This window comes from Hippoglossus hippoglossus, chromosome 10 (genome assembly GCF_009819705.1).
Source record: "Hippoglossus hippoglossus isolate fHipHip1 chromosome 10, fHipHip1.pri, whole genome shotgun sequence".
Classification (NCBI taxonomy): Eukaryota; Metazoa; Chordata; class Actinopteri; order Pleuronectiformes; family Pleuronectidae; genus Hippoglossus; species Hippoglossus hippoglossus.
The window spans coordinates 13763790-13779586 of NC_047160.1; the positions used below are offsets into that span (position 1 = coordinate 13763790).

A 15797-nucleotide genomic window follows, 5' to 3' on the forward strand; every position below is an offset into this window, starting at 1 on the left:
AGAAAACATGCAAACAACCTACAGAAAGGATCAGACAGTGAAATCACACTTGTAACTCTCCAACCATAAAGTGGCACTTTACAATTTTACTATTATTAAGATCATTGTTAAGATTTATAAATTGTAATTGAATTATATGTGGTATGTGTTTGGGAGGGACTGGGGGTTGTTTTGCTTCAATGAGGGGCCCTTCCTTGTCCCTTTTCCCCTTGGGCCCCCAAAGGTCCTTGAAATTCTCCTGGTGAAAACACAACTTCTTTGGTTGAGGTACAATAAAATCTGTACACCTATTTACAATCCATTTCTAGGCTTGAAATATATGTGACAACTGCTACTCTGCTGCTTCCTCATTAAATAAAGGCAGGAAAAATAGATTCAAAACTGTTTTCCTTGAACTTGAACATCTCCTGGAAATATTTTTTGTATCTCTTCTCAAATCATCGCGACAGACATGGTTGCCTTGTGTGTGTTGCAGCAGCCGCCCTCACTCGGCCACTCCTTGTGCTGTCAGCCTTGCAGGGTGGAGCTGACAGAAGTACACATGTTATAAGCATGCTCAGATGCTTCTCTCCCTCCCTCTGTATTTCCCTCCCTCTAATGCCTGCACTGCTTAGCTGAAAAGCAAAAGAGGAGGGCCCAGTACATGAGCCAGCGATGCTTTCTTACCAATCACATGGTTTCCCCACCCTCAGCTCCCTCCCTCTGTCCCTGTTTGCTCCCTCCCTCCGTCTCTATGCACGCCAACCAAAGAAAAAAAAGTGCAGGGGAAAAAAAGTGATAAGCAGCAAGCAGCTTCTGGGTTTTGCTTTCAAGCGCACTCCTGCTGAATCGGTGTGAGTGTGTATGTGTGTGAGTGTGTGTGTGTGTGTGTGTTTGTGTGGGGCGTTCACTTTTTCTCCTTCCACAGTAGCAACACTTGCAGCAGCGTCAGCCCCGGACAAAAGGCTAAACGCAGCAGAGCCACAGGAGGGGAAACTCAGGGATAGAAGCAAGCAGAGTGGCCCAGCGTGACTGCACTTCTCAGGGAGGAACTCAACCTGCATTTAGCCCTCCAGGCCGTGAAGTGGGGACAGGACAGTTCACTGTAAACCGGCCCAGGCTGCCTGCCAGTCTCTCTGCCCGAGCTGAAGAGCACAGCCTGATACTGACTTTCACTTTGTTTTTCACATACACCTCAGTCTGTGTCATCCAGCATCTGCCCTCCTTCACCTGGACGTCCTTCCCTTCCATCCACCTGTCCTCCAAGATGTCAGAGGATGACTGCCTCTCGCCCATTGGCCTGGACTGCTGCAGTTGCTGCCTGGACCTGGCCAACGGCTTCGATGACTCCATGTCCGGCGGTCCGGCTCAGGGCCTCCAGGGCACCACGGGGACCCTGCCAGGAAGCCCCACAAGCCCCAGTGTCACTCACTTCCGCCAGCTCCGCAACCAGCTGGTGTACCAGAACCTGAACACAGACAAGCTGAACAACATCATGAGGCAGGACTCCCTGGAGTCGGTGGTTAGGGACCCATGCTTCCTTCTCAACGAGGGGATCTGCAACAGCAACATTGACCAGACCATGCTGTCCATACTGCTCTTCTTTCACAGGTACGTCTGGTGTTCTCTTATCCGACCGTACATGCTTATCTGATAAGGCAACAACTCAATTTAAAAGGTCTGTTTTTAGTATGTATCAGCTGAAAGTTAGTCTTCACTTCTGTTTGGGAAATTCAGTTCAAAATCCACCTCACCTCTTATGGAACTGCACATATTAAGCATCGTGTTGCAGATATTTTGCTTCAATGAAGCAGACGGTTTCGGTGACTAATCTGGTTTCTTGGAGTATAGGCCAGAAAGAGGCTTTCCGATATTACTGTGTAAAAGCACATCTATAACTTCCACCACAAGAAAGTTTGCAGCAACATAAATTGATTTAAACATAGATCAGGTCAGGTTTCGTTTAACTTGTGTTTTTCTTACTATTATTTAATTAAAAATTAGTTGGAATATGCATCCAAAACACACCACAATGCACAAACATTTATGCTGCTCACGGTGTCTCCAACATCCATGTCTGTCACGTAGCATATCTTACACGTTACATAACCCGACATAACACGATATGTCCATGTGCGGAACTGTATTAACATTATAATGTGTTTTGCTTTGAGCGATGCTAATCACTTCAAGGATGACTAATAGCTTAAGACGTATTTTTAACTCTAAGAAGGAGATGTTGTTCCTAGATTCAGTTTCAAAGTAGAAGTGAAACATTATCAAAGGGTCTTTATTTCAAAACAACACAATAGTAGAAAAACATGCCAGAGAACAGAGGTAAACAAGAGCAAACCTTAATCTAAAACAACAGGTTATTGTCATATTGATTCAATTAAAACAATCTTTTATTGTTAGAGGTCAATTAAAACGGGCCCAACTCCCTCTCAGTCTCCACCAAACAGTGTTTATAAATTGGTGTTTGGCAGCTCACTTCGCACTGTTTTGCGAGGAAGAGAATATCCTGCTACAAAGTTGTTGGCACTGTGATGGTTTGTTTGGCAGCTGCCGTCAAATGACTTCAGCCCTCAAATTAACAGTTACCATCCTTCCAGTCGGCAACAGTTAGGGTTAGGTTTTTTGACTGTCGCTGAACTCCTGAACCCGAGCCAGCGGAGAAGCTGTCATTACACATGGCGTGTGTGCGGTTATCGGAGCAGTAAAATGTGGAGATGTGCCGGGAAAAACATCAGAAAGCCCTGCAACAACACAAAACTGTTATCGTGGCCACCTTTGAATGTCATATATTCTGGAGCTGTCCTCACTTGAGTCCGTAAAACAGAGATATGTGTTAAAGGATCATGACATATGACATGTAGGATAACATTAGTCAGATAATCAGGTAATAAAAGTTTTTTATGATGTACAAAAGGAATCTTGATAAAAGTTGACCTTTGCCCTCAAACGTACGTTGCTATTTTGTCAACAGGCTGTTTTCTTGAAGTCACTGTACATTCAAATCAACTGACTGGTGTCTACACCCAAACTGAAGCTGTATGAAGTTGTACAACTAAGTTATTGTCCTATTATATTTCAAGTAAAAAAAAAGAAAAGAGAGAATATCAGGAAACTATGTTAGAATAATATAAAATAATTGAATTTCCTATATGTTCATTTATTCATTAACACTATATCAACTTAAAAACTTTCCAACACAAGTCCCCCTCTGGTGTGTGAATGCTTGAGAATATTTTTCATTCTAAGTGACATGAATTAACACATCGCAGGTAAAACCACTTTCCCTCCTTGTCAGATTAATGTCTACCCTGATAAAATGTACCTGGTGAACATATATATGGTGCTTGTTATCAAGGACTCAGTTATTTGCTGATGATATCATATCATAATGTTCTCTGGCTAAGACGTATTATCAGCATTTTATCACACCCAGGCTACCCAAGAATTGCCAAGTCAGTTAAATTTTAACCCGTATTAACTTGTTATGTGCTACGGGCTATTTAAGACTCTTCTTATCGCCTGAGGTATTGATAGTTTCTGCTTGACTACAGTCAATAGGAGTAAACACATGTTATGGTGCACAGCAAGTGATGGTTTAACTTGATTTGGTGGCTTTTGTCTGTAAAAAGTGAATCAGTGCCAAACTCTGTTTTTTTTTATTGTTTTAACACCTGACAAACTGAAAGAGATATTTGCAGAGCGTCCACACTCTCTTTATTGTTCCGTCTGTTGAAGTTACATAACAGCTGTTTCAATGCTCATTAATTTGACACCGTTTTAGCTGATATTGTTCTTGCTGATCGGAGCTGCATTATTCAACGGAGGAACAATCTGCTCTTGATTTATTTATGATAGCGAGGGCGTGTCGTTATGATTCTGTTGGATGAAGAACAACAGGTGAAGAAACTCTGAGTTCAGGACCAGCAGCTCCAACTGGCACGACCTTTGAGAGAGAGAACAAATAGAGCTTCTCAAACAAAACTTTTTCTTAGTGCATATGAATTGTTCTCAAACTTACTGGATGTGCTAAGATGATTTATTATTCCCTGCATTCAGTGATTACAGTGTCCTACCTTTATTAATGACCGCTGGCAGGGCCTTGTTTGAAGCTTTTATGAACTGCTCTGATTCAGTTCTTCTTCACTAACCAAGGGTTTCATGGTTGTACAGTTTTGTCGAATATTCTTAGAATGCTTTTATTAGCAAACAATTCAGTGTTCAAAGTTTTCATCTTGTCTGTTTATGTGAAAAGTATCTCCAGTGTAGATGATTGAATTAGTCACAGAGCTCACATGTCCCAGGGGGTGAGGAAAATAATGTTAGAAGTGCCAATATTTCTGCCGTTTCTGGCTCAGACTCAATGTGCTCACTCGTGCCATTGGCCAGAGTGGCTGCGCACCTGTCTGTGCCAACTGTTTGCCTGACAAACAGAGTCTTTAGCCAGAACACTTTGTTCCTGAACCTTCCCTTCTTCGGAGGGGGAATCACACACACGGATCATGTGGCGTTCATGCAGGGGCTTTCTCGCAGGATTAAAACATTGATTTCAAATGTGTACCCATGTGGGTTTTTCCAGCAGAAACACAAATGCACTCATTCATTCAATGTACTCACAGTCTAATCCCAGCAGTTGGGACGAGAAAGCTGCCTTGCTGAGCTGAGGTCTGCAGAAGTTCATGCATTTTTCAAGTGCTCACTTCAGGAGGGCCCAGCTTCTGATGAAAGCCCTGCCGAACTTATTTACTGTGACCTCAACATGGGTGGTCATTCTACCCAGAAGCCATCACTCTCATTTGACACTTGTTAACAGAACAAAGTGTTTAGCATTGCCCGAGTAAACGTCCACACATATAGACTCGGACTGGTTGAACATCAGTATGAAGCAGTGGCAGCGAACGTGTTATGTAAATGGTTCAAGGGTCACAGAAATGTGCTGAGAGGAGAATTCATCCCGTTTGAGGTAGAGCCAGGGACCAGAGAGGGATGGGATCTGTGATTTCCACAGGATAAGACCAGAGGGAAATGTGCTGATTTCCTGTGAGGCTTAGAGGGGCTACACTTGGCTGGAACGAGAGAGGCACTGTGGCACACCTTCACCCCAGGCAGTCACTCAGCACTTAGCAGCTACTAAACTCCATCACATGGCATGGTCAAGAGGGGTGAAAAGCCTGCAGCGATGACACATTAACATTTATCACAGTCGGTCAGTCAAAACACAAAAGAGAAAGAACATCAAGACCAGCGGTGGCACAGAAGATGGAACAAAGTGTCAAAGACGCGACAGAGCTGAGCAGGAGTTTGCACACTTCATCTGACAGAACTCCATTTTTATAGATGAGACCATAATGACCCATCTATTAAAGTGCCAATACTAGATAATGCGATCCCTGCTGAAAATACGGTGTGAATGCTGAGTTGCTCAAATTCAAGAAGTGATGTTGACACACTGCCAAGATCAAATGCATGTGATGATGTCACCAGGTCCTCGTATGATGTCGCCACTCTCGAAGCATCCCGCAGACACCAATTATAAAATCCCCAAAATTGAGAAAAAGCTGAATATGTCAAAAAGTATGAGGAGTTGGAAAAAGAAAAAAAGAAAAGGAAACATGTCCTGAACGAGCGAAACGTTTATATTTTTGAATGGATAAAATCGATTGAAGTATGCAGGAGTTGTTGGCGATCAAAAAACGTTAAAAGCTACAGTCATTCTCTCCCAAAGAAAAATCTGCTCTCAGACGAAGTTCAATTTGCTGCTCTGACTTGAATGTTTGCCCTTCTGACACTTCTGCTCTGCCAACCATGGGCGTCATTACAATGTTAAAGGTCTGACTTTGGAATGAGATGACCACTGGCCTTTGGCTATGGCCCAGTTAACTACTGAACAAGGCCTCGGCCCTCCCAGGATTGAGTGGAGACAGACTCCAGCTGGGTCAGAGACCCCACTGGTTTCTAAAGCTCCACTTTGTGATGCAAATGTAAACCGCAAAGTAGCTTTGCCACTATATATCCATGTTTTTTCTGAGTGGAGACCTATGTTTAGTGATCCAGTGTGGAAAGGTTATGGAAAGTGTCTCTGCCATGTGTACAAAATGTCCTTGGGCAAAATACTGAACATTGAATTGCTCCTTATAGAAAAAGGTGTTTTGAGTGGTCATCAAGACTAGAAAGATCTATATAAATACAGGCCATTTACAACATCCTGAAATCCAAACAAATAATCCTTAAAACTATGACTATCAAAGGAATTTTTTCTAACTCAGGGAAGTATTCAATGTCAGATTAGGCCGATATCCACACTACTAAGTGTTTTCATTTCAAACTAACACGACCTCTGTCCACACAAGCAATTGGGCTCTGTATCAGTATTAATCCCTGTCTATACTACCACACCTGTAAATGATCAAGTGACCACTCACGTTCACCCAATGTAGGGCTGAAGACGTTGCAGCACACGGGATCTATCGAAGATTGCTGGAATGATTTAGCTTGTTTCCTACGCATATGAGCAGTTGTATCATTAGCAAAAACAACAGGGTCAGCAATATGCCTGTAATTGATTATCCATGTTGGTTCGCCTACCAGTGTTTTCTTCTGGGGGAGGTCATCAGCGCCTGATAAATCAACGAAGGCTTCGCCGGGACTGAAAAGACCCAATTAGCAAGTGTCTACGGCGTCATTTCAAAACTTCTCCGTTGTGTCGGCTCTAAAACAAAGTCAGTTTCACATTTAAGCATGAGTACATGACAGTGGACAAATTATCTGCAGCATAGAAGAATAAAATATAATAAAATACATTGAATATTCCTGGAGATTGACCGGTTAAGTTAATTTGCATGTATGATGCACCTGATAACATGATCTATCAGTCAAAGCAGAGCAGTCCTACCTGCCCAGACACTGACGGCTTGTGATTTGCATAGCAGACTCATCACAAAGGCAACACACACAGGGAGGACTCACTCAGAGAGAATAGTGCACCCTGCCTCTGGGTGTTTTGTTGTGTTTAAATGCTTTCGAGATTTTTCTGTTGAAAAGTGGCGGAAAAAAAACACGTGGGAGGGAGAGAGGAGAAACAAAGGTGCTGAATCACATCTGGACTTGCAAAAACTGTGGGTAAATAACATCTGGCTGTTCCTCCCACCACCAACCCTGGGTGTATACTGACTTATACAGATAACATTGTGTCACAATAGAAGCAGATAAATCAGTCAGGAATGTAAAGATGTAGGATAAAGTCAACTAAACACTGTTTCCTCTGTGTTCTTTAACTTCTGTAAGATTTTCCGGACCAATTCTAAAGAATGGGAAAAAAACAGCATACCACAAACATACAGCACAATTACAGCAGTATTGTTCCTGTATTATTATACGAAGGCTGCTACAGGCTGTAACATGCATTGGGATCGGAGTGAATCTGACTAATGCAACAGTGCTGAAATTCAAATGTCTCATCCCTTCCACTGCTACAAAGAAATTCACAGGAGAGAAAAGTGCGATCTTAAGTCCTACACTTATACAACACAATTCATTATGAGGTGGAATAAATGTGCTGAGTTTGAAACTTTTGCTGTGGTGGTCTCTCCCAGTTGTCTGCCCACATGAAAGCTTTGAAAATGTCAGACACATCCCTGCCGACGACAGAACCTGTATCCAATTACATTTTTTTCATCCATTTTTTTTTCTGCCCGCAGCTGAATTAAACAGTGTAATTGCGTGTCTCTTGTCAAAAGAAAATACTACGTGTCCTACAGAAGTTTGAGGAGAGTTACATAACTACACGGGTTGCAGGTGGCAGGGGGAGGACGGATGTAAACAAAAGTCGGGGGATTAGTTGGGAGAAGGCGAGGGGAAGGATGTCGGGGTGGAGGAACAGATCCATGGCCAGGCGAGTCTTACCGAGCCAATCCCTGACAAACAAAGGGCACGGAGGCGAGGTCTGAGCAATGTCAGGCCAGAGAGAGGGAGAGAGAGAGTCCGGGGTAGACAAACAGCCAGACAGGAGGCTGGCCCAAAGACGAAACATAGACAGGAGCTGCCAAAAATAGTGCGGTGTTGACACTTGCAGTCGGACTCTAAGATATAGCTGGACGGCAGATGTCTTTGTGCGGCTAAAGGAAGTGATTCTTTAGCTGCGGGAGGATGTAAAAAGCCAGGAAAAGTGTTTGTTTTACGGCTGTTTTTATGGGTTTCCTCAACAGCCAGACTTCGACCACTTCAGTGTTGAAAGGAGACAGTCGGAGAGCGAGAGATTCATTAACAGGGTTGAAAAAACATTGGGTTTTCTAACAGGTGCTGGTATATGTTTGGTGATTTTACACCGCAAATGAGTCCGGTGCCTGATTTTCATCACTGTGGGACCAATTTAAAGAGGGATGTACAATAATGGCTTTTTAATGGACCTCTTGAGTTACTGCCTTGTTGTGTTGTGACCGTGTGAATGGGTTGCCCTTGGTGCTATGCCCGAAGTTTGCCTGGAGACTCATTTGAATGGTCTGTGTGCAAGTGCTATGTGTGTGTGTAGATGTGCATGAAAGTCACTGTATGTGGTACCTTTTAGAGCTCTTCTATTGGCTCAACCGTCTCTGCTGTCTAAGCGGTTGATGGTGCATACTTTTAGCTAACAATCACACACATTTAACTGACAAACACACACACAGACGCACACAATGAATGCCATTATATCCACCGACTCCAGCAGACAGACGTCTACAGACACACCCTGTACTGCAGCTGATACAATTACGTTATGTTCAGTCTTTATCATCACAAGTGTGGTTACAAGTTCACTCGTCCAACAACTTCATGACATACATACCATGCAGTGAAGTACACCTTTGCACTGGCCGACATAATAAAGAACACGGGCACTTCTTTATTTTGAGATGATCATATACACCTGATGACAGAAAATAGTCACTTGCAGCTTATAACTAGAAATACTCCCTGAAAATTCACTATTTAATCTTCAAAACTTTAAAACCTTGAAATTATTTTAGCCTTTTTTATGTTTTGGGGCATTTTCATCTTATTTGGTAAGAAAGCACAAGTTTGAAATGGGAAGAGAGAACAGGGAACGAAACACGTAAAAAGAATAGTATACAGTATGTTTTCAACAAAGAGTTTTATAGTCTGCATATAAAAGATGGACCGATTGATCGTCATTTTTGGTCTTTTAATGGGAATTGTTGGTAATATTGAAAAAATGTAACAAAATTATCATTCTTTAAGGTTTAGCTGGAAAGACTCCATCACAGCCTTAATAGCAAATCTATTTACATTTTTTTTTTTTTTATATAATTCTCTTAATCTTTTAATCATACAATCTTATTTAATGACAGCCCCAAGGCCCTGGGATTAGTAAATTGTCTGTCTGTCTGTCTGGAAGACAAGATACATGCTCCTTGGCAACACAAACACTCACACACAAACATGAAGACACGCACGGTAGGTGAGGTAAAGGTGACCCACAGCATTATGTTGTTGTTGACACATCACCACAGCAGAATCCAGCTAAGCTCTTTTGTCCTGTGTGACAGACAGTGGACATACAGTATGTTCCAGAGGTGGATTAGACACGTATAAGTAACATGTCAAGGTTGTCATCTGAATCAAATCCTCGAGATCAGAGTTTGTCGGAAAAAGTCTTTGTGAGACATAAGACGGGATTGACCACGCCCAGCTTCTTTAATTAACTTTAATTCATATTGTATGTCACTCCCTTATTTTGAACAAAAAAACATATTAGATGAAAGAGGAATATGTGTTCAACATTACAACATTGCTTGTAATGGGAAGAAAAGTCACTTAGATGTCATTGATAACTATTTCTATGAAAAAAAAGAAGAAAAAAAGAATTCTTATATACGAGAAAAAAAGTCGTAATTTAACAAGAATTGTCATAATATTCTGTTGAGTTTTTGCTTCTCATATAATAAATATAACAGACTTTGAAATTCTAATTATTTGGTAGTAAAGAAAAAACTAAAGTAATTAACTGAAAGTGAAAATGAAATCTGAAATCAATTCTCTCATTGCTTTATAACTATGTCAGGATTGCTTTGCTATGGCCCTGAATCATAATTTTTTTAGTGTTGTCATCATGGAGCAAAATGTTCAGAGAGTACTAGAGTACTAAAGCCTGCGGGGTTCAGCCTCTAAACACCAATTTGAAACGGTGAAGCTGTCCTAAAACAAGCCAGAATAAATAAGAAGAATAAATATCAAATCATAGTAATTACATGGTTCTCCACCCAACACTGACACCTTTAAGAAGGGTGTGGAACGTACAAATTGGGAAATATTTCAACAAGAAAAGGAAGGAAGCGTTCTTACAAAAATGATTCAACAAATACTTCAAAAGAAAGAAGTAGCACCACCCATACATTAAAATCCTTTCATGCTTCTTGTTTATGCAAGTCTCTTTGGCCTTTCCTCTAATATTTGCAAAATCTATCCTCCCTTTTCTTTATCCTCGTTTTTTATTCCCTCTCTTTCTTCATGCTCTCTTTCTCCAGCTCTTCACCTCACTTGTTCTAGTTGGCAGCAGTTGGACTTATATAAGGGGGGTTGGACTGACCAAGGCTCACGCTCAATGCCTTATCTGTTTGGACCATGGCTATGGCGCCTATTTAGATAATAAGGCAGCCTGTCAACACTTGCCATCACTCACACGTACACACACACGCACACACAAACAAAGCCCTGGATGCGACTGTGAGTAATTAAATATCAAACAGTCTATGTATTATAATTACACTCTTTAAATAGACATTAGACAGTCATACCGCTTGCATGACACTTGATATTAGAGATATTTGGGTTGATGTACGCTAGTTTGCTATTTCCATCAAACTGCAGTTTGCACATAACAACATGCTGTATTACAGTGTTAGTCAGATAATGGAAAGTATGTGTGTTGTCTAGAGTTCATGGTCTGGATGAAGGGAAGCTGAAATGATGCTGTGATTATACTTGCACCACCCCTGGCTGAGCGGTACGAGCTGCCGGCTGGAGAGCAATAAAAATGTCATCCAGTCCTATTTTCATTACCATGGGATCCCCGCTCTTTCTCTGACTGCATGATGAGTGAGAGTGTGGTAACTCAGCCTGCGACTGAAGGCCAAGTTCAAGTTTGGCTGAGATGTAGAAACAAAATCATTTCTGCAGATCCATGGGGATAAAGTAAATTTAGCAACTGACTGTGTCAAAGCTTGACTGTGTTTTTGTGTCCAAATTGAAAGAGCTTGAATCAAAAAAACTGGAATTCTGGTGGATATGTAACTTTTCTTTGCCTGGCAGCATCCTCTAAAAGGACTGGCACACCCACGATTCATTTCAAATTCAGTCCGAGGCTTTTTCCATCTGTTTCTCCCTGGACGACTGTTTCATAATCCCGAGCGCAGTTATCCCACACTGAATCTTTTTTTTCTTTCTCACCACAATAGTCTGAAGCACAACACAGCCAGACACTGCTTTTGTGGAGTGGGTCTCAGCCAAGCCTATCATTAGCCTGGGCATTATTCACACACAGGTTGGGTACATCATGCACACATACACCCACACAAACACACACACAAGGAAGAGTAACAAAACAAAAAAAATCAGGGAAATTAGGATGCACTTCAGAACACACCTTGCCTCAGCTCAAATCACATGCAAATGTGTCCACAAACCTTCATCCAAAGAACACACACACACACACGCACACACACACACACACACACACACACACACACACACACACACACACACACACACACACACACACACACACACACACGCTCGTACACAAACACTCTCAACATGTCTTGTACTCTGCACGACATGGCGATCAGTATTAGAAAACACTTTAGCAACGGATTTTGCCACGGCCCATTACTGAGAAATGAAAAAGAGTCACTGGGAAAGTTAGCTCTCAGAACGTCTGCAGGTCATGAGATCACGCTTTCGAGAACACAGGAAAGCACCGCGACCAGTCACATGACCTGTGGTCATCTGCAGTCTGACAACACACTTTTTCTTATTTAACTTTTCTTATTCACTACTAAACAAGTTTGAACTATTTGGGATGGATGTGTGATTTTTGAGTCTCAGCGTTTTTCCGAGCATGACTTTCCTGCCATGCGACTGGACAAATGGCAATGAGGTTGGTATTAAAAGCAAAATAGGAAACAGTTTGGGTCAGAGAGTTCATGTCAAACACAGTTAAGCAACATCAATACATGTATAAATAGATTAATACCGGAGTCAGTGGCGTCTACCTACCATTACACAATCACACTGGTAGGTTACTCCACAGTATCTGAGTGGCATTTAACATTTAGGTCAGTTAAAAACATATTTGCATAATCTTGACAAACACCCTTATAACACCCACCCCAACTCTGGGAACCTTTGTGTTGTGCTGTCATCTGTAATTGCATCATTAAATCGGGCCTTTGCACAACAGGATAAGACAGGATAAGAAAAAACAAGCGAGCGAGAGACTTCAACGTTCAAGCTGGGAAACTGAGTGGGAGACATGTTGGGCAACCTGCTCTTGCTTTGGTGCAACGCGTTTGTTGCACCAGATGAATTGTGGTATGCAATAAACTTCATTGCTAAATCAAGAAAGCATTTTTTCCCCCAAAAGGCAAAAGCAGAGGTTGGCAGAAAACTGAATGTCATATAACTGCCATCCTGAGTTAACGTTTACAGTATACATTCTCTAAAAAGGTTAAATGACTGGCACATCCCCATGAACTATAATCAAACTTTGACTGTACGGTTTCCTGTTTGTTACTGGGGCTTCCAAGTTTCCAAACTCTCATTGGCTTTCAATGTCCCTGCAGTAATGGAGGCAGGCTCTGTGTGAAAAAAAGAAAAGCAGACAATGAGAAAGAAAAAAGGCAGAAGCTGAAAGAAAGAACCATTCAGTTTGACTCTTGACTTACTGGTTGATTGCGTTTCAACCCTCACCTACGGTCGCAAGCTGAATCAGACAAAATTAAGTTTTCTCCATCAGGTTGCTGGGATCAGCCTTAGAGATAGGGTGAGCAGTTCAGACATACAGAGCGCAGGGTAGACCTGCTGCTCCTTCATGTAGAAAGGGAACATTTGAGGTGGTTCGTGCATCTAATCAGGAGGCCTCCTTTACTGGGCTCACACAGCCAGGACTGAGGTAGACCCAGAATTCGCTGGAGGGATTATATTGGGAGGTGGCTGGGGAGAGGGACATCTAGGGATACCCCACTTGGTCGGCTACTTCCGCAACCTGAGCACGGATAAGCGGAACCTTAGAGACCAGCAAAGAAGAAGAAAACCTTCAAATGTAAATTTTTCCTCCATGATAACAATAAAGTAATTGCAGTGAGTCAAGGATCATGAAAAGATAAAGCTGATTATATGAGCGTTTTATTATGCATACAGTTCTCCTCAATCTGACTTCCACAGAAACTAAAAGCAGAAGCTTGCAGGGCTCAGGACCAGATTGGTTCCACTGGCAGGCAACAGCAGCGGTGGAAGGAAAACTTGGACCTGTCCTGCCAGGCACTTTTTCTCTGGATAACTTTATGGCAGACGAAAGAAAAATAAATGCTTGTGCTAAGTTTCAGTGAGTCTGTGATTGTTCCTGGTCATTGCCCAGCTGAGAGACAGTGGGAGGCTCTAGCAAATGAGCAAAAATAACAAGATGTGTCCTGTCCAAGGCCTAACTTGTGCCTTTGTGTCACTGTGTTTACGAGAGGCAGTCGTACCAACGGGGCAGCCCGCGGTGGTCGAGTCTGATGGGGGCATTATGCCTCTCTCTCCCCAGCCATCTCACTGTGCCATCACAATTAGCACCAGTGAAATTAAATGACCTCCGTCTGCATTCCTTCCAGTATGCTGTCATGGAGCAGAGTGACTCACGGACACGTCGTTATGTTCGCATGCTGTGGTGTGTTTACACAGTCTGGGATTGAGCTAAACAACAGCCACCCGAAATAATGTAGATGCTTTTGCAGCAAAGAAACACATGCGGCGCTGATGCTGGGCTGAGGAAGCAGCGAGGTCACTGCCAAGAAAGTGTACGAGTCCGGGAGGAATGTTGACAAATGCTGAAAATGTCCTCTCCCTCCCTTTCCTCATTTGTTCTTCCAAAATCGAGTACCAAAAAAACCCAACAACCTAATTCCATCCAGACTACCATCAACAACTCGGACACAAGTCTGTCAGGGGGCTGCAAACAAAGACCTATTTCTTACTGGCCTGAATGAAAGGTGTTATAAAGTGGAAGTGGAGCCTGCAGTATTCTGGCAGAGGGAGAGAGAGGGTGAGAGAGGAAAGAGGGAAATGTATGTAACACTCCAAGTCTCAACCTTTCAGTGCTTGTGAGCCGACAGTGAAAAAGTCAGTCGGGGTCCAGAAGTTTTTTTTTTTTTTGCGTCAGTAGGTGCGACTTCTGCTAAGAGCTCGAGCTCAGCTGGGAGACTGATAGTTGACCTGGTGGTTGACCTATTCTTAACAGCTCTGTGCTCAGCAAAGGTCAAACCGAACAACTGAAGAGGAGAAAGTTTCTAAGCAAATGAAAAAAACATTGAAAGCAACAACAAATTATGTTTTTTAAAATGAGACTACCTTGTTAATCGGGAGTGTGTTTGAAGGAGCAGCTCGCATTCTAAATCCTTTTCCTTGCTGCCATAAGTGGAGGCTCACATTTACAGGAATTTAACAGGAAATCATAATCATCTGTGTGCTGCATGACTCTTTTCCTCTCTTCCCATTTCCATCCGTCGTTTCCACACACCCTTGCACTGCTCAACCCTAACGTGTTTACTGATCCATCAGCCTCGGGCTTGTTTAGCATGTTTAGCCACTCTAGCCTGACGGTGCACATACAGAATAAAGCTGTTACGAAACAACGTGTTTGGTTTGTTTTTCTTCTGTTTGTTCTTATTTAGCAAACAGGGGCTGCAGGAAAGACATATCTCTCCAATAAAGCTAATCTACAACATATGTGGGGCAATTTGACAACTATATAAGCTAAAAATGGAACAGACCCCAATACCACCGCACAACCCAGTTTGCAGCGGATGGGCAACAGATAAGTCAAGGTTCCAACACTCCAGTCATTAATGATCTGTAGGTTTCATCCCGATTCCAAGACAGAGGCCTGTTCTCACCAGAGGTTACATAACAAACAGACCCAACAAGTTGGCAAAACACTGGTGATCAGTAAACGCCTTTTCAGGGAATTTGTCAGTGGAATCAGTCAGAATTGGAAGGGATGTGTTGTCATGTGTTCCAGTTAGTGGTTAGATGAAGTAGCTTGCTGTATTTCTTGTGCCCTTTTATCCATGGGCCACCTCCCAAATGCCCGCTGGAGGGAAAGGGTGCTATTCTTGGGAAATTCAGAGAAACACCCTGATTAAAAAAACACACAAACAAAAAAAGTCGCTCATTGTTATTCAAGTGAGAGGGTTGATATAAAAGAGGAAAAAAAAGCTACAGACTAGCAGGACACTTCCTCCTTTTCATATTCAAATCAGCTTTCTAGAACAGAGTCAGACATTGCAGTACTCGTCCCGTGACTCAATAACATCTGTACCATTGTGTTGAAAACAGTGTCGCTCCCAGGACTTGTCTCTGGTGTTCACTCTCATTTCAGCTTCCTAACCGACATTTGCATTTTATGGAACCACAATAGTTAAATGTGGATGGTCAACTTGCTGCAAGCGTTTTCAGTTGTGTATCTTTTTGGATTGAAGATTATAAAACGAGCAGAAACAGTATCTTCAGGTAATGAATTAACTTATAACAGCCATGAATGGTGTACTTTTCTT

At 42.3% G+C, this 15797-nt stretch overlaps 1 protein-coding gene and 1 long non-coding RNA gene across 3 annotated transcripts in view; both read left to right on the plus strand.

Moving 5' to 3' along the window:
* Window positions 1-744: 744 nt before the first annotated feature.
* Window positions 745-15797, plus strand: part of tsc22d3 (TSC22 domain family, member 3) — a 36325-nt gene continuing 21272 nt past the window's right edge. Inside the window, exons 1-2 of one of the 2 annotated variants that reach the window (XM_034597224.1) lie at window positions 745-1590; window positions 2592-2846. In XM_034597224.1, coding sequence (XP_034453115.1) covers window positions 1247-1590; window positions 2592-2805 — 558 coding nt within the window. In that variant the 5' untranslated portion in view covers window positions 745-1246 and the 3' untranslated portion in view covers window positions 2806-2846. Of the gene's footprint in view, window positions 1591-2591; window positions 2847-15797 lie in introns of those variants that run through there. The other variant, XM_034597223.1, reaches the window with a different exon arrangement.
* LOC117768840 lies at window positions 3650-12193 on the plus strand. Its single transcript, XR_004615108.1, has 3 exons — window positions 3650-4858; window positions 4913-5193; window positions 12182-12193. It is a non-coding gene; the product is annotated as an uncharacterized LOC117768840 (long non-coding RNA).